This window comes from Callorhinus ursinus, unplaced genomic scaffold (assembly GCF_003265705.2).
Source record: "Callorhinus ursinus isolate GAN/ISIS: 27379988/994484 unplaced genomic scaffold, GSC_fseal_2.0 scaffold22, whole genome shotgun sequence".
NCBI classification, from domain to species: domain Eukaryota; kingdom Metazoa; phylum Chordata; class Mammalia; order Carnivora; family Otariidae; genus Callorhinus; species Callorhinus ursinus.
Window position 1 is genome coordinate 15,076,551 of NW_027397084.1, and position 19,305 is coordinate 15,095,855.

The 19,305-nt window shown below is 40.1% G+C and overlaps 2 protein-coding genes across 3 annotated transcripts in view; both read left to right on the forward strand.

Annotated features, from left to right (window-relative positions):
- Positions 1 to 2,056, forward strand: part of ZNF451 (zinc finger protein 451) — an 89,127-nt gene extending 87,071 nt beyond the window's left edge. For both annotated transcript variants that reach the window (XM_073905156.1, XM_025890421.2), the window contains one exon: positions 251 to 2,056. In XM_073905156.1, coding sequence (XP_073761257.1) covers positions 251 to 297 — 47 coding nt within the window. In that variant the 3' untranslated portion in view covers positions 298 to 2,056. The remainder of the gene's footprint in view (positions 1 to 250) is intronic.
- A 1,738-nt stretch (positions 2,057 to 3,794) lies between these two features.
- BAG2 (BAG cochaperone 2) lies at positions 3,795 to 18,651 on the forward strand. Its single transcript, XM_025890815.2, has 3 exons — positions 3,795 to 4,041; positions 15,269 to 15,378; positions 17,489 to 18,651. The coding sequence occupies exons 1-3, from the start codon at positions 3,929 to 3,931 to the stop codon at positions 17,899 to 17,901; spliced, it is 636 nt and encodes a 211-aa protein (XP_025746600.1). The 5' UTR covers positions 3,795 to 3,928; the 3' UTR covers positions 17,902 to 18,651.
- The last annotated feature ends 654 nt before the right edge of the window (positions 18,652 to 19,305 follow it).

Genomic DNA, 19,305 nt, shown 5'->3' on the forward strand with positions numbered 1-19,305 from the left:
TTTTGTCCCTAAATGGAAATAACTTGCAAGTTCCTTAGTAAACTCATATGTTAATTCAATCTGAGGTTATATCCAGATATTCATTATTTGAAATACTCAAGTTTTATGAAACTGCCAAGTCATCCTAGTTTTCTCAACTTTGTATTTCCTTTCCTTCTTGAACAGACAGATGTAGTTAATGAGATTTACATAAAGCACATTTATTAGTTTTCTGCCCTAAATATTAAAATTCTCTGTTTTGTTAATGCAGATGTGGAATTAGAAGAAGCTATTAGAAGAAGTCTTGAGGAAATGTAATTGTAAAGATATTACCACACAACATCAAGTGGCCTTGAAGAGACTCAGGATAATGAATTCTTGAGTTTGTTTTCTAAAGGAGACCAGAAATCTGTTAGTACAAATGTATTTGGAAACATGCTTTTTTTGCTTTTGCATCTGATATTTGCTTTGTATTTTTGTGCTATTTTGCAAAAATGTACAGAGGAATAGAATACATGTTAATGCAGATATAATCATGTATTCTAATATAGTTATCACAGTTTCTCAGTTAACTTTGAATTTATATATTTAGGTTAAAAAAACTAAAAAATAGAGAAGCTCTTGACTATTGTTTATATGTTTCCCAAATAGCATTAGTTGTTTAATTTTATTTGTACTCTACAGATGATTCTAGTTTATTTTTTTAGGAGTGAAAATGAATATAAATAAAGCTGTCATAGCTCAGTTTTTCTGTAAATTCTATTTCTTATGTGGCACTAATATAGACTACCTTTGAGATCTTTGTTTATGATTATTAGAAGAGAGTAATGGAAACTGATCATGGAAACAGATTAAAAACTTTTACCAGCAATGTTCTTTGTGGGTTTCACTCAGATGTATAGTCCTGCTTTATTGGAGCAGCACATTGCTGGAATTAAAACAAACAAAAAAAACCCTAATTTCTTTGAAATTATTAAAAAGAAACCTTTTCCATTCCTTTTACCTGCTTAGGCTTTCATGTGACTTGTATTATCTAATGTTTAAAAGGGAATGATGTCAAAATGTTTGCATAGAATTAAATGTATTTTTAATAACATTAGTCTTTTTTTATATATATTTGCGTAAACATAATATTCTTCCAAAAAATAATGTTGATGGTTTACTCAGGAGTAATCTTCCTTAACCTTTAAAATTTTTATTTCATTGGAAGTGTCTTCATTTTAATTATTCATTAAATAAATTGTCAGTTTCCTACATTTGGTATTACACATTTAATTTTTAGATGGTCAGGCTCCATTGTGAATAATAAAAAACATTACATAATTAGAAGACTAAGAAGGGCTTGTCATACTCTTTGTGCGTGTGCTTCATGACCATAAATGTCTTCCCTAAAGATTTTAAGTAGTAATTACATACCAAACTTAAAATTTTCTATAAATATAAATTTTTCTTTAAAACAAAAAAATCATGGCTAGGATTTTCTTCTTTCTCTGCAACTTGATATTTAGTGTAAAATAGCATTACTGTTTTTTTTATTACTATAATCTTTCTAGTCCACATTGGAAACAAATTTGTGTTTTTATTTCTTACGATGTCAGTTCTGTCCTACTTTCTTGCATTTTTTTTAAGTAGACAGACATGTAGGTTGAGAATTTGCCATTTTTCCAAAATGACCACATTATACTTTTAATTTGTATGTTAAAGTCTTCAAGCAGGGTTTTAGGAGGTAGTCATGACTGGACCTTAAAGACATCTCCCCAATCTTGCTCAATAGTGAGGAGCAGAGAAAGGATGATCCAGAAAGAAGAGTGGTGAAAAACAGATGTGGGGAAGAGAAATCTACACCTCTTTGCTAGAGGTGCCACACACATATGTGATATACACTGATGTTCTGTTAAGCTTTTGTGGTGTGTATAGTAGTATAGTAGAGAGTAAATGAAGTTTTTTTATATGACAGTAAAGGGATATTTCATCATGACCCTTAAAAAAAGATAAATGGGTTGTTTAATGTTTTCATTAATAATTGTCACTGATTGTATTTTGATTTGTTAAGCAATTAAAAATCATTTTAAAATTACTTCATATTTTGAACTTAATTTAGACACAAAGAGGAGAGGTAATCAGTGAATGATATTATAGAAAGTTAAATGGATTATTATCAAAAGTAAATGTTTCCAACATTGATAAAGATGTGTATCTTTTCATTACATCATTCATTTATTTATTCATTCATTCACTCCCTCACAAAGTATTGAGTACTTACCATGTGCCAGTGACTGTTCTAAGCACTGGGGATATATACCAGTGAGCAAAGCAAAGCCTTTATGGAGCACATAACGGGGGAGGGGGGGTTGGATAGAGTGCTTATTATTGCTTATTATCATAAGCAAATATATCCAATGGTGGTAACTAATGAAGGCAAATAGAGAAGGGAAAGATTATGTTTCTGAGACTGAGTGGTGTGATCTGGCTTTTGGGGAAGGATTACCTTTAGTTACTATATTGAGAACATATACACCAGAGGCAAAAGTAGAAGCAGGAAGACCAGATAGGAAGATGTTGCAGTAGTCCAGGTGAAAATTGATGGTGGCTGGGACCAGAGTGTTAGCCGTGGAACTGGGGAGAAGAATCCTAGTATATTCTAAAAGTAGAGCTGAGGGGATTTACTTATGGATTGGATCTATAGGATAGAGAAAAAAAAAAAAGAGTCCAGGATGATTTTAAAATGAAATAATTAATTTTAAACCCATTCACAACATGTCTTTGGATTCCAAGTCTGTGTTGTGATACTGGCAAAATATAATTAATGAGGTCAAATAATCCTCTACAAAAATAGTGTATTAGTATGTAGATTAAGTTAAGAGAGAACTGGAATCCAGACTGAAGGCCCGCATCTCTGTTCAAGTATTTAAATGGCTTTGATCTCAGATTAAAGGTTGTGATTCAGCTTAAACTGTTACCATTTTATGTGCCCTGTACATTCTCATCCTTGCAATATGAGGCGTATGGCTATAATGACATATTGCGCAAAGCACAAGCTTTTAAGTACATAAATCTGTACTCCCAATCCCGTTCCGCTTTTACTGACCTTTATAGTATCTGCTCTAGTGACTTGCCGCATCTTTTTTAATTAACAGGAGATTTAAGTAAATTGGGTGTGAAAGACAAAGATGGGGTAGGTTTTTTTCTCCCTCTAAGCTTCAGTGGTGGTGTCCAGGCTTTCATTATTTCCACCTCGGGAAAGGGACTGGTAACAAGACAGGGTCAGGTAAGTACAGACTGCCAAGGAGCTGCACTTAAATGCTACCTGTGCCACAAAGGAAACTTTTCTCCCCATATCAAGGATTTTTAATGGTTTTGGTTTTGCCGTGAATTATGGGCGCTGGGAGAAACTAAGCGAAGCTGTCACTGAGAAATACCCACAGCCTACTGTTAGGTACCTTCGCGTGTCGGGGAGTTGGCTACATTCAGGCTCCAGTGTCGGGGGTGCACAAGAGTAGGGGGGCTGTCCTGGGGAGGGGGTCTCCCTTGGGCTTTGGGTTGGTCCAGAGTCGGGAGAGAAAGATCCACGATCACGTTAGGCCCTCCCCTTCCTGCGTCCACCCCTCCACGTGCCTCGGAGGCCGCCTGTCTTTGCTCCTCTGGCCCCGGGGCCCTGGCGGCTCACCCTCGACGCCCGGTGACCAGCGAGCTCCCTCCCGCAGCCGCAGCCGCAGCCGCTCCCTGCCAGGCACCGTAGCCCCGAGCCCAGCAGGCGGCGCGCCTGCCGTTGTTTGGCCACGCGGCGGCGGCGGCGGTATCGGCGCGTCCTCCCGGGCCGCCCCCCGCGGGCGTCAGAGGGAGGCGGGCGCCCCGCGCGGTGACGGCGACGCCTGCGGCCGCCGGACTTTCCACTCGTTGCCACCGGAGAGGCCGGTGACCTCTTGGCCGCCCCGCCTCGGAGGCTCAGATGGCTCAGGCGAAGATCAACGCGAAAGCCAACGAGGGGCGCTTCTGCCGCTCCTCCTCCATGGCCGACCGCTCCAGCCGCCTGCTGGAGAGCCTGGACCAGCTGGAGCTCAGGTGAGCGGGTCGCGGGCGGAGGCCGTGCGCGGCGGGCCGGCCCGGCACAGCCCCGGCGCGGGCTGCAGCCGGAGAAGTTGCTTGCCCGAGATTTGTTCTCCATGGAGGTGGTGCAATTTTGTTCGGCTCTTGGTGGATTTTCCTTTCCGACCGAGAGAAAACGCATTCGATTTAAGCAAAAACCTGTGAGCTCATTATTGATGGCCCCATTCTCATTACCAGATCTGAGCTTTTGGGAACGGAGAAAAATCAGAGAAGGTAAAAGTTAGGGTGACGTTATTTGAGGTTAGAGACTGTGACACTCCGGGTCTGCTGAACTTCTAGAATTTTCTGAGTGCCAGTATGTGGTCTTCCCAAATGTTTTTTACTCTTTTCCTATTATGCATTTTTTAAGAGCGGCAGCAATTTAGTGGTCCCTGATGTTGAGTGATAAGTTTCTTTCCTCCAAAACACAGCAGAGCAAAAAATAAAAAATCCAGGAATCTGTCTGATAGCAAGGATTAGGGAGGAATGGGACAGATGAGGGACTGCGGGGTGAACAGTGGCTGGGTACTTGGTGGAGTAAGACCCTGCAGCTTTCATTTTCCCCCTTAACCCCCGGCATGCTGTATTTAGCCATTCCGTTAGTTTCTCAGTATTTATTGTGTATCTCCTTCCATAGAAGACACCTTCTTGAAAGTGCTAGTCATTGGCCTGAAAGCATAAGATAGTCAGGTTTTTTCCCCCTCTTTACTGATTAAGATTTTATTAAGTAATATACAGTGTTGTGCTTGTATGCAATTTCTAAATATAGTAAATTTTGGAAATCCTCGTTTCTCTTAACAGCGTATGAAAACTTTTATGTACTTCCTGTAAGCGTTTATATCACCAAAGTTACTGTGTAAATTGTGTGCAGGTGTAGGTAAATGAAAATCTTATTGAGGCCCCACAGCTCCCAGAAACTACACCGTTTTTTTCCCCCCGCAGTTTTCACCAGGTTCTGGGTGAGCAAAGAAACATGTAAGCCAAATTTTAAGAAGCAGTGCATGTATGTCTTTTGTCTCCCTCAATTTATATATCAAAACAAGAAGAGGTGTTTGTCAAGAAAGTGCATTAATAACCACAGTATATCTCAGCAGTTGAGGCATTCATTATTATTATTACCCTGAGAAAAGAGTCAGAAAATGAGAAATTCTCCATCCACAATGATTTCATGGATGACAACAGACAGAGAAACCTGAGCCAAAACCACATTCTGGGGTTCTGCTCAGAATGAGACAAATGGAACAAGAGAAAAGTAATGCTTCCCAATGGTTGAGCTTGATGCATTTACACCCCAGAGAAAGTGCAACAAGACTGAAGATCAGTAGTGTCCCTCTGAAAAATAATATTTCTTTTCATGTAGCAGTATTCCAAGTAACTCACATATCTCCCCAGGTATTTAGAACTTTGAGGGTGTGTTCTTAACCATTTCAGGGCTCTCCGCTCTAGTCAGAAAAGATTTTTTCTGAGAGGAAATAGGAGGACGTTGCCCCTCCCTTCTTCAAGCTGAGTCATTCTCAAACTTGAATTTACACCTCATGTTAGGTACTCATCTTTAAAAGAAAGCCTCTGGTTTTGAGTATTCGTATATTCTAATGTTTGATTAATGTGAAGTGAATTGATTACTGTATACGAGTGATTAAATTATAACTTGCTTAATTAGCCCTTGAGCTGAGGAGGAAAGACTGGTTAAAATGTGCAAATTATGGATTTTAAGGACTTCTCTAGCAATTTTAAACTTTGGTAAGTTTTGTTTCTTCCTTAAAAAAAAAAAAAGTGGGCGCCTGGGTGGCTCAGCCGGTTAAGTGCCTGCCTTCGGCTCAGGTCATGATCCCAGGGTCCTGGGATCGAGTCCCGCATCGGGCTCCCTGCTCAGCAGGGAGCCTGCTTCTCCCTCTCCCTCTGTCTGCCTCTCTGCCTATTTGTTCTCTCTCTCTCTCTCTGTCAAATAAATAAAATCTTTAAAAAAAAAAAAAGTAATACTGATCTAAGGAGTGTTTTAGAAGGTAGTGAAAATAAAGAAAAATGCTAATGATGATCCATTAAAGTTCCTTTGAAACCACATGGGCAGTGTCACAGAGCACCACATTGTTAAGAACTAGCATCATGCCTAGAAGATTTATTTGTAAAAGAAACATATAGGTAGGGGAGCCTGGGTGGCTCAGTCGTTGGGCATCTGCCTTCGGCTCAGGTCGTGATCCCAGGGTCCTGGGATCGAGCCCCACATCGGGCTCCCTGCTCGGCCGGGGGCCTGCTTCTCCCTCTCCCACTCCCCATGCTTGTGTTTCCTCTCTTGTTGTGTCTCTGTCTGTCAGATAAATAAATATTTATTGATTGACTCATAAAGCAGTGTTTTAGGTAGAATAAAACACTAGTTTAATACTTAGAAGTTTACGTGTAGTTCCTCAACCATATTAATTTTGTCAATTGTGGTAGAACTTCTTCCATATGAAACTGAAGACAGAATTATGCTAGATGCTTTATGACCTAGAATATGAACTAGTGGTGAACGTGATTTTTTAAATGCTTTAAAATGTTTGGCAGCATTCTACGTATCGTTGAAGGAATTCCATTTGCTTCTGTTACTTTACCACGACACTAGCCTCTTTCTTGACTCTACCTCATCTCCTTTTTTGCTTCCTCCTAAAAAGATGATTCCCTTCTCTCCCAGTTTTTTAAGATTGTATTTTTATTTGAGAGAGAGAGAGCAGGGTTGGGGGAGCAGAGGGGGAGAGAGAGGGAGGGGAAAGATTCTCAAGCAGACTCCACACAGAGCCCCATACAGGGCTCGATAAACACAACCCTGAGACCATGACCTGAACTGAAACCAAGAGTCAGACCTTTAACCGACTGAGCCACCTAGGCACCCCTCTCTCCCAGTTTTTTGACCAATTCTAAATGGTGTCAGATTTTTGCATTCATCAGTGGCTCAAGACACCTTGCTTATTATTAGTACTTTTTTAACAATTACCATAATTTATAAATAATACATGCTAACATTGATTCATTAAATGAGCACTGACTCTATACCAGGCCCCATTCCTTTGTGGAAGTTACTATCACCTCCATTCTCCAAATGGGAAATTCAGGCTTAGGAAGTTAAATGACTTGTCTAAGGTCCCCCAGCCTAGAACCCAGGAAGATTGGCTGTAGAGCTTAATAATTCATGCCTGTATTCTCTTAAAGTTAGATGTGTCTTATTGTTACCAAGGTTTGCCTCTTGGTGGGTGTCAAGCCAAAAGACACAACCAAACCAAAGAATAGGAAAAGAAAGGGTTTTTACTTGCAACAAGTAAAGGAGAACATGGGGGATCTTTCCCAAAGAAGCATCTCCCAGAACAACAAAATTGGGGAGGTTTTAACTGAGGGTGTATATACATGTTCATGAAGAGGCTTGCACAGTGAGGAATACAGCATGGAATTGGGGTGACTAAGTCCAAGCCAAAGTCATGAGGGCCGGGAAGGGTCAGCATGATCAGTTCTCTGGCTCTAGTTGGTCTGGTATCTGAGTGCTCAAAGGGGTTTAAATCCTACAGAGATAATCAGGAGTGTGCATCAGGTCAGTCTTCACTTCTGAGTATGATTAGGCTGTCTCCTGGCCTTGTGGGGACTGTTCTCACATTCTTTCACAAGATGGGTGGGGGCCTAAAATGACTCTTCTTATGTCAAGAAAGCTATGTCTGTCTTTACCCAGAGATCCCTAACTCTTTCTGCTTACAGTATTTCAAAATGTAGGAATAGTATATGGATGAATATATGATTTTACTGAAAGAGGTGAAAATTCCATTTATTTATTTATTTACTTTATTTTTTGAAGATTTTATTTTTAAGTAATCTCTACACCCAACATGGGGCTTAACCTTACAACCCAAGAGTCACATGCTCCCACCAACTGAGCCAGCCAGGTGCCCTGAAAATTCCATTTAAATTGGTTGTCAAATTCGGGGCGCCTGGGTGGCTCAGTCGTTAAGCGACTGCCTTTGGCTCAGGTCATGGTCCCGGGGTCCTGGGATTGAGCCCCACATCGGGCTCCCTGCTCAGCGGGAAGCCTGCTTCTCCCTCTCCCACTCCCCCTGCTTGTGTTCCCTCTCTCGCTGTCTCTCTCTCTGTCAAATAAATAAATAAAATCTTTAAGAAAAAAAAAGTTGGTTGTCAAATTCAGTAAATATCAAATACCTACTGAGTGCCAAGTACTGAGTGGCTCCTGGAAGGCTCTGGATGGTAAGGAAGATGTTTGGGATATGGGTTGTGGAGGATGGCAGAGGGGAAGATGGTAGGACTGGGAGATTGATTGTTCACCAGTTTCCCTAAACTGGTCGTGTTGTAGCTCCTTCCCCCTGCTATCAGCCATCTGCAGTGACTTCTTCGGCAGCCAGGGAATGAAGGATTGGGGCCGGGAGTGAGATAGATCATTTGGCCAAAAGTTTCCTGTTGCTTAAAGTTTCTTAGGGTGTGCCAGTGTCCCAGGAGTCACAAAACAAGTAACATCATAGTTAATATTGAACAACAGCCTGTAATTTAAAAGAGCATTTCTCATATACGTTGTCATTTGAACCTTACAAAATCCTTTGAGGTAGAGGAGGGCACATGTATGTTATCTCTTTTAGAAATGAAGGAACTGAGGTCCAGAGGGATTGAGTGGCCTGCCTAAGGCCACAGTACTGATGATGTAGCTCCTAACACCAGTCCCATTAAACACCAGCTCCATTTTTATATTAAAGGGTCTCAGTGATGAATGTATTTTAATACTTCGGTGATGATTAGGAAAACTTACTCAAAATCTTACATTGCCTAGAATATAAGTGATCATTGTAGCATTCTTTAGATACAAGAGTATTTTTTTAAAGATTTATTTATTTATGAGTGAGAAAGAGTAGGGGGAGGGCAGAGGGAGAGAGAGAGAATCCCGAAGCAAACTCCCCTCTGAGCGCAAGAGCCTGATGTGGGTCTTGATCCCAGGGCATGATCTCAGGCCAAAATCTAGAGTCAGGCACTCAATGAACTGAGCCACTTAAGCACCCCACCGGAGTATTTTTTTTTTAATTTTTTATTTTAATTCCAATATAGTTAACACACAGTGTTATATTAGTTTCAGGTGTACAATATAGTGATTCAACAATTCTATATGTTACTCAGTGCTCATCAAGATAAGTGTACTCTTGGGGTACCTGGCTAGCTCAGTCAGTAGAGCATGTGACTCATAATGTTGGGGTTGTAAGTTCAAGCCCCATGCTGGATGTAGAGATTACTTAGAAATAAAATCTTAAAAAAAAAGTAAGTATTCTTAATCTCCTTCACCTGTTTCACCCACCCCCCTACACGCCTCCCCTCTGGTAACTGCCCATTTGTTCTCTATAATTAAGTCTTACTTATGGTTTGTCTCTTCCCCCCCCTTTGTTCATTTGTTTTGTTTCTTTAAAATGCCACATGTGAGTGAAATCATATATAATTTGTCTTTTTCTGACTGACTGACTTCACTTAGCCTTGTATTCTCTAGCTCCATCCATGTTGTTGCAAATGGCAAGATTGCATTCTTTTTTATGGCTGAATAATATTCTGTGTATTGACAGACACTTGGGCTACTTTCATAACTAGGCTATTGTAGATAATTCTGCAATAATCATAAAGGTACATATACCCTTTCTAATTTGTGTTTTCATATTCTTTGGGTATTACCCAGTAGTGTGATTATTAGATCGTAGGGTAGTTCAATTTTTAATTTTATTAAAGATTTTATTTTTAAGTAATCTCTACACCCAGCATGGGGCTCAAACCCACAACCCCAAGATCAAGAGTTGCACACTCCACCAACTGAGCCAACCACGTGCCCCCATTTTTAATTTTTTGAGGAAGCTCCATGCTGTTTTCCACAGTAGCTATACCAGTTTGCATTTCCACCAGCAGAGCGTGAGGGTTCCTTTTTCTCCCCATCCTCGCCAAGTCTTGTTTCTTGGATACAAGAATATTAAATACGAGATGGGACTATGATTTTAAGAACTTGTTTTAGAAATTATTTTTTGGGTGGTGCCTGGGTGGCTCAGTTGGTTAAACATCTGACTCTTGATCTCCGCTCAGGCGTTGATCTCCGGGTCATGAGTTCAAGCCCCATGTTGGGCTCCACACTGGGTGAGGAGCCTAACTTAAAAAAAAGAAAGAAATTATTTTTTTCAAATAAATTCATGATAGGAGCATTTGCCTGTTCCTTTCCTTTTTATGAAAGCACCAATTCTTGTTATTTATAAGCCTGAGTTCACAATGTTACCATTATGTGTGTCATAAATCCATGAAGCTAATGTTTGCCAGCACCAATTCTTAGACACACCACACGTGTTAACTCATAATTGTTTTAGTCAGTGCTGTCAGTCATTGTGTTAAACTCTTTACCTGCTTTACTTCAGTCACAACCACTCGCTCATTATCCCTTTTTCATAAGTGAGGAAATTGAGGCAAAGAGAACTTAAGTAACTGCTCCAGGGGGGCACCTGGGTGGCTCAGCTGTTAAGCGTTTGCCTTCGGCTCAGGTCGTGGTCCCAGGGTCCTGGGATCGAGCCCTGCATCGGGCTCCTTGCTCCGCAGAAAGCCTGCTTCTCCCTCTCCCACTCCTCTGCTTGTGTTCCCTCTCTCGCTGTCAAATAAATAAATAAAATCTTAAAAAAAAAAAAAAAGTAACTGCTCAAGGATACACAGCCAGTAAGTGGCAGAGCTGGTTTGAACAGTGTGACTGAAAAGCCATTGCAGCTTCACAGCATGGTCTGTGAGGCAGTGGATCCGATGGATCCGCAGTAGCTTTAGTCTGGTGAAGTGCCTCTCAGGCCTCTAAGTCTCTCAGCCATGTGTCCTTTTGATAGCTAGGCTGCAGAGATTTGTGAGGTGTGGGAGACCCAAAGACTATCCAAGAATGTGTGCACTTCAGTTTTGCCCTCAGAAGAATTTTCTGACTGAAATTTCTTTTTGTCAAAGCCAGCTTCGTCGCAGTTTCATGCAGAGAGTTTTCCAGGAGTACAACTCAGGTCAGCCTTGGTATGAAGAGAAGTTCTTAACCAATTTTGGAAATGTAGCTCTTCTAGGATCTGTTAGTAAAAACAGAACCACCCTTCTCCGCCAAGAGAAGTGTTGTCAAATGAGGTGTTAAAAAAACATGAAGGATAAGGTGAGGTGGTCCAACACTTGTCTAACCAGAGTTCCAGAAGAATGGAAGACAGGGAATATTTGAAGATACGATGGCTAACAATTTTCTAAAACTAAATGGAAAGGTTGTAGACAGATTTATATGTGAGATGAATTTAAAGATCTCAGTGGCTGAGAAACAGTACAAATATTACTTAAATAAACTAAGTAGAGATCTAGGTTCAGCTAGAGGGAATAGCAAATGTCACTGGTGCCAAAAAACAAACAAACCCTTGAAATCTTTACATTCTGAAGAATGGCGTTTTATCTTTGCTATGAAGTGAAAAAGGTATACATAAAAATGTATTTGAGAAGTCCAATAAAAGATGAAATCTGGTTTTCACAGGGAAAACGCCCTGGCAGTTTCTAGCATTGGGGGAAAAGCAAAAAACCACAAGACTCAAAATTTCCATCTAATGTGTTCTGTATTTGGTCTCATTTAATGGCAAAATGTCTTCCTTATATGATCGACTTATGTTTTTTTTCTAGAGTGTCTCCTTTTAAACCATTTTCTTGTTAACAACTCCCTGAACTTGCTGTTGTAACGTGTCGTAAATGAAGCCTTCCTTTTTTGAATAACATTCAGTTCTCTATCATTGTACATTGAGTACAAACTCCAGTGAGTCTTGAAAAATTCATCTCTTCTTTCAGCATCTTCTCATTTACCAATCACATGATTTATCTGTGTCATTTAAACACTGGAGTCATGGTTTGTGTTTTTAGCATAAATATTTCATATTAGTGCCAACTCAATCTCATATTTAGTGGGCCCTAGTTTATCTGTCTGAGGGTTTGCTAATATAAAATGTGTAAGCATGAAATGGATGGTGCTGGAAGTGGGCCTGCTGTTGTATTATTGCCATTTTATAGAATACTGTTTTTTTTTATTGTATTTTCCAGCCACATTTGTCATGTAAGATTCTTACCAGCTCTTGCTTTTACTGGCTCTTATAAACACAAAGTTCAACATATTTTTAGTACCTTGAGGAACAAAGAGACCCTGTGACTTTGTGGTCTATCAGTGCTATTTTGGTTTCTAACAGGTGGATGGCTGTTGGGGAAACGTTGCAGTTGGGGTGGGTAGGGGAGGCCTTAAATGGAATGGACATGTGCTCAAACATTAGTGAAGTTGTTCCTTCTGTGCCCACGTACGGCAGCAATCAGGATTAGATCTTCCATGATCTCATGTTTCTAAGGCCGTCTGAATACTGAGGATAAGTCTGTCACTGTTCATTTTGCAAAAACTAGCAACTTATATACGGAGTAACATATAACAAGAAGTGCCTTTTTTGAATAACATTCAGTTCTCTATCATTGTACATTGAGTACAAACTCCAGTGAGTCTTGAAAAATTCATCTCATCTCTTTAAATATACAGGATTTTCTTTTCTCTTGCTCTCATGATTCCACAGCCTTGTTCTTTAGTGACTGGGTGTGTTCATATGAATGTGTAGTAAGTGTATGTGTGTTTATACTTGGGGGAGTTAGGCAAAGTAGTGCTTCTATAGTTTGATACAGGCTTTATACCTGCTTGTGCTCTCTCTCTCTCTGACAAATAAATAAAATCTTTTTAAAAATCTAGAAGAATCAATAGGATCAAAAGACAAATCAAAAAACTAATAATGTAATATGGTGATTAACATAACAATAAAAAATTTTTTAAAGACAAATCATTAAAATTAATAAATAAGTCCATTACCAATTACAAGATGAACCGTACAAAAACAGCATTTCTCTAACCAGCAATAACCAGCGAGAAATTATAATTTATAATTTAAAGTATTCACGGGGCACCTGGCTCACAGTCTGAAGAGCGTATGACTTTTGTTTTTTTGTTTTGTTTTGTTTTTAAGATTTTATTTATTTATCTGACACAGAGAGCATCTTTCCTCATTGGAGGAAATCCATTGAAAGATGGATTTTTGGTGGATATAATGTTGGGGAAAAACAGTTCACTATTTGGAGAAAAATAAAATCCTTACCTAAACACATACAGGTGGATTCTAGATGGACTAAGACATAAATATGAGAAAGGTAAAGCAATAAAGTTGATAGGAAAAAAAGTAAGAAAATACCTTATGATGTAGGATGGGAAGATCCTGAAGTAAAATTTCAAAAGCATAAACCATAAGGCAAAATAAAGCCAAGAAAAGATTAATTTGATCACTTCAAAGTAAGGATATCTATTCAGTGAAGGATATCCCAGACAGAATTCATATATGATAGGATGGAAGGAGATGATTATGTCTGCAACTAATATGGGATTAATTCCTTGAGTATGCAGATCAACAAGAGAACAATAACCCTGTTTAAAAAAAAGGAAAACGGGGGCACCTGGGTGGCTCAGTCATTAAGCACCTACCTTCAGCTCAGGTCATGGTCCCAGGGTCCTGGGATCGAGCCCCGCATCGGGGTCCCTGCTCAGCGGGGAGCCTGCTTCTCCCTCTCCCGCTCCCCCTGCTTGTGTTCCCGCTCTTGCTGTGTCTCTCTCTGTCAAATAAATAAATCTTTAAAAAAATAAAAAAATAAAAGGAAAACCAAAATAGGCAAAGGCTATGAACAGGCTAACAAGAGTACAAAGAGATGTCCAAAATTATTAGTAGTGAAAGACATGCAAACTAAGTACGAACGTATCACTGTATACTTAGTAGAATGGCAACAAATAGAAAGTTGGAGAATGCTGAGTAATGGTAGGGCTGTGGGAGCACAGGGATTCCTATGCTTTGCTGCTGGGAATATTGCAAAGGGGTTCAGGACAGGGTCCCCTCCAGAATGCGCCACTTTGGCATGTCAGTTATTTTGAGCTGAAGGCACTTGAGAGCCTGCAGGCTCATGAGAAACTTCTGCCCCTCCCTTAAGCACACAGAAGAATCTAAATTAGGGGTCTTTCCCAGAATAAGGGTTATAAGTAGAGATAAATTTTATCTGAGTGGCCCATCTGTATGGCGGGGCAAACATCTAATTAACAAACATCTGCTCTTCTTATTACCCTATGAAGTGTATTCCTTTCTCTGAAGTCCCAGACCCTTACCCCCTTCTTCATTCAAAATAACACATACCTCATTGTGCCTGTCTTTGGAATTTCCATGTCTTTGTGGATTCCCCTTAAGTACACTATTAAATTTGATTTTCTCCTGTTAATTTGTCCCATGTCAATTTGATTCTTAGTCCAGCTAAGGGTACTTTGAGGGGGTAAGAATGCTTGCTTCCTGACAATGGTCTTGTCTGGCCATTTTGGAAAACAGTGGTAGTACTGAGTTAAATTGAGGGTGCACATACCCTGTGTCCCAGTTCTGCCCTGAGATATATCCTAAGGAGATTCTCATTCAAGTCCATAGAAGACATGTATTCATTGAAGCATGGTTTTTGTTTTGTTTTGTTTTGTTTTTTTGTGGTGATGAAAAGTAAGGGGACAAAGTGAGCCGTTTCCACTGGGAGAGTGGAGGTAAAATCAGGTGGATATACATGGAGTGTTATGCAGTAAGCTACTGATTAGATGTTCACTTAGGAAGCTGGATGGTTCCTAACAAAATAATGCTGAGTGAAAAAAGAAACAATGAGATATAAATTGAAAATAGATAAAAATACAAATATAGATTTTGTTAAGAACAAATACAAAATAGAATGATTGCCATACGAGTGGGGAGGAAAATGGGGGTGGGGTAGGTGGATTTAAAACAACAGAAGATTTTTTTTAAAATTTTAAAGAGGGATAAAGAATTTTTTTGAGATTTTTTTATTTATTTATTTGACAGAGAGAGAGAGCACAAACAGGCGGAGTAGCAGGTAGAGGGAGAGGGAGAAGCAGGCTCCCCGCCGAGCAAGGTGGCCGACGCAGGGCTCAACCTCAGGACCCCAGGACCATGACCCGAGTCGAAGGCAGTTGCTTAACCAACTGAGCCACCCAGGCGACCCTAAGAGGGATAAAGAATTTTTGAAAAGTGTTCCTAGTGATCTTTAAACTTGAGTTGGAGCAAGTGAGAGAGATGAGGAAAAGTAAGCTTCCATGTGGTAACTTTTGTTTCCCCAATTTATGTAGGGTGGAAGCTTTGAGAGAAGCAGCAACTGCCGTTGAGCAAGAGAAAGAAATCCTCCTGGAAATGATCCACAGCATCCAAAATAGCCAGGACATGAGGCAGATCAGCGACGGTGAGAGCGTTTCCACAGACGGGAGCTCATCTTTTCACTCCTTTGTGGGGTTTAGGTCCATTTTCGCTTGACTTGAGGAATTCGTACACTTGGCTTTGGCATTTCCCGTGAGCGCGGACTGCAGCTGCAGCTGTCAGTTTATTACAGGATCCTCTTACCCAGGGGTCACCCTGCTGGCCTGCCCGCTACGTCAAGGGCGTGGCTGGAAATGGTAGAAAAGGCCTCCAAGCTCCAGAAGAGGTGGCTCCAAGCAGTAAGGGGCGATGCCTTTGACCTCAGGTTCACACTCCTAACTTCAGTTCCTCAGAAGTTACTGGACTGTAGAAGCTGTAAAAGCAGAGAAGACAAAAAGAGAGGGGTTGAGGTGTAACTTAAGGAGAAGAAGGAGAGAAAATGCAGGGGAAAGAAATTAGGTGCCCAATAAAACCCCATTAACGTAAAAATGTGCTATCATTTCTATATGAAAAGCATGACTGCCCAGGGAGGAACAGGGCACTCGTGGTTTTCTGTCACTGGCAGCCATCTTCCTACTTCAGTTGCTCCGGGGCCTCCCGAGAGAAGCCAATGGGCCGGCGGCTGGTGCCAGGAGCGTGCAGTCTAACCCCAGGCCCCGAACTGTTAGACACGCACTGAGGGGTCAAGATCCAGCCAGTCTGTTCACCATCCTCTCCAGAGATCGATGAATTAGGAAGAGAGTTACAGAACAGGCCAAAGGGGAGATGGCTGACTTTTTCATATAAATAATGAAATGTGGATCCCTTTTCCCACGATTGCCTCTCTGTGCTGGCCAAGACTTACACCACTGGCCTGCTTAAATTTCCCTGGCAAGGATGAAGTCAGGGCCTACTTTTGAAGCCAGCTTTTTCTCCACTATCATGGCTAAGTTTGCTCAGCCAAAATTGGGGCATTGTATTCTGAGACACATGCAGAATATGCCACCCCAAAGTGTGGCTCTTTGGCATAAGAATTATTTCAAGCTGATTATTTTTGAGAAGCTGCAGACACAGGAGAAACTCTGAAAACAGAGTAGAAGTCATTCTTTTGTAAGGGAAGTTTAAATTTATAAAGGCTATTTCCATTTGCAAGGGTGCCTCCCTCTGTGTACCAGGAAGAGAAGGACAACTATAAATCACAGAAACTGTTATCTATGCAGAAGGCCTCTACTAAATCTGCAAAACAACCTTACCCTGGTTTATCCTGCTTTTCCTGGTAACCTCACTAAGGAGGGGAAGGCCTCCCTCCACGTCTTAGTCCTTAGCTGAACATGGTTTTTAAGATGGTGGCTTGGGCCATCCATCTCAGGGAGGTGGGCCATCTCAGTGTCCCTGAAAACCTCCTATGTATATGTGAAGTATACATGTTCATAAGCTTCTGCTTTTTTTCTTGTTAATCTGTCTTTTATTATAGGGTTTCTCAACCAAGAACTCAGAAAGGTACAGGGAAAATTATGTTTCCCCCCCTACAGCACATCCTTATCAGGAGATCCACCGTGTCTGACTCTTGCTCTAACCAGCAGAAAACCCTGCTTATGCACACTATTCACTCTATGTTAAGACTTGATCTCAATCCCAGTTACAAATGCATACCTGCCCAAACGTTTTCAAACATGACCACTTGAGAAGTCATCTGGTGTCCCATGTATAAAGTCATCCCACGTGTAAAGACTTGCAGGGAGGGGTGCCTGGGTGGCTCAGTCGGTCAAGCACCCGACTCTTGATTTTGGCTCAGGTCACAATATCTGGGTTGTGAGATCAGTCCCCACGTGGAGCTCACAGGCTGAACGTGAAGCCTGCTTGAGATTCTCTCTCTCCCTCTCCCCCTTCGCCTCCCCCGCCTATGTGCACATGTGTGCACTCTCTCTCCCTCTCTCTCTCTCTCAAAAATAAAAAATAAAGACTTTAGGGGAAGGTATTCTGCAACCTCTCTCTGTAATATAATACAGTTCATCAGTTAATCTTATGTGCTATAGTTTTGACTTTTACCTTTAAAATTTTCGTAGCCAAGGTGCTTACAGAAAATAGTTTTAGCCACAAGTGAATGCCTTAGTGTTCTCAATATACGTAAGTTTATGTCTCATATTGATTAATGTTTCAAACTTTCTACATTTTAGGAGAAAGAGAAGAATTAAATCTGACGGCAAACCGTTTGATGGGACGAACGCTCACCGTTGAAGTCTCTGTAGAAACAATTAGAAACCCCCAGCAGCAAGAATCCCTAAAGCATGCCACCAGGATTATTGATGAGGTCGTCAGTAAGTTTCTGGATGATTTGGGAAATGCCAAGAGTCACTTGATGTCACTGTACAGTGCATGTTCATCCGAGGTGCCACCTGGGCCTGTTGACCAGAAGTTTCAGTCCATAGTAATTGGCTGTGCTCTTGAAGATCAGAAGAAAATTAAGAGAAGATTAGAGACTCTGCTTAGAAATATTGAAAACTCTGACAAGGCCATCAAGCTGTTAGAGCATTCTAAAGGAGCTGGTTCCAAAACTCTGCAACAAAATGCTGAAGGCAAATTTAATTAGTTTTGAAACATAGGAGCACTTATAAATAATGACATAAAAATGATTAAACATTTGTTCTTTGTGTTAGGCATAACATTTGATACTGATTGTTGTTTCACATGAGGAAAATATTCCAGTGTCATCAGTTTTGTGAATAACACAATTAAATCTAGAAATATTTTAATTATCTTTCTAGAAGTTTTTAGATTGAATTCGTGTCTTGTATTAGGCTCTAGCACCTAATATATAGAATATATATTTTTTACTATTCTGTGGATAAATACTTAGTATATAGGAGAGAGTAACTGCTCAGCCTGGGCCAAAAGCATTATTGTTCTTTCTTGGGCTTTGTCTGGCATAGAGATCCTCGGGCACATGGGGCATTTGGTTGACTAGAAATTCTTGACAAACTTACCACTCATCTACTGTTAAGTAAGTAGTGTGCTTAAAAGGACAAAAGGAATCACAAAATAAGAATCGTTCCCAACATCTTCTTTTTCATAAAGCACTTTTTTTGGACATCTGTATCAAATTATTTTGAATAAGATTTATGCATCTGATAAATGAATATATTTCTTGATATATATGAAAACATGACATAAAGTGTGAAAGAATTCACATCTAATGTTATCACTGTGAACAACTATATGTCCACTTCATCTTTTTCCAAATGCATCATTTCTCTAAATTTTTAATCATTGCAGAAATACAGTGTTGTAACTTGCCTTTTTTAAAAAATGCTGCTATGAAGTCTATTTGTCAACTTTAAAACCTCTATCCTGTATTGTTGTATAATTTACTTCCCCATTCCCCTCATTGGACATTTAGTTTGTTTCCAGTTTGTTGCTTATTCCTGCAACATATTTATATACAGAGACTTTTTTCCTTCTTTCTTTTGTTTTTGATTTTCTTTGTATAAATTCCCAGTAGTGGGATTTACTGGGTCAAAAGGTATATACATTTTCATGGCCTGACATATTTCCAAATTTTTTTGTATGAGACTTACACCAATTTGTACAGTCTTCAGTAATTAAAATGTAGCTCTTTCACTAGAAGCTTTCCAGAGTTGAGCATTGTTTTTTCTAATATTAGATATGAAATAACAATTTCATTCGCATTTTATTTACTAACAAGGTTGACCAATATATTGATTATTCTTTTTTCTGTGATAAATTAAGCAACTATAGAACACTTTTATTTGTTTGAAGTAACTAGTGCTATTGATACACAAAAACCTCAACTCCCCTCAAATACTCCTTCAAAATGAATACATCATACTCAGTTTTCATGAGAATGTAGGTATTCTTTCACACTGGGGAAGAAATGTCAATATCCAGATTAGCTTTATATATTTAGATCTCTCAATGCAAACAATATTGAGCTTCATTTTCTGGGCAAAAATGTCAAATTAGTCTCTCTTCATAA

Bases quoted from the DNA above. Each gene is read 5' to 3' on its own strand.
- BAG2 (XM_025890815.2), top strand. From the start codon at position 3,929: ATGGCTCAGGCGAAGATCAACGCGAAAGCCAACGAGGGGCGCTTCTGC. The intron at 4,042-15,268 runs GTGAGCGGGTCG...CAATTTATGTAG, and splicing joins CTGGACCAGCTGGAGCTCAG to GGTGGAAGCTTTGAGAGAAG. The intron at 15,379-17,488 runs GTGAGAGCGTTT...TCTACATTTTAG, and splicing joins CATGAGGCAGATCAGCGACG to GAGAAAGAGAAGAATTAAAT.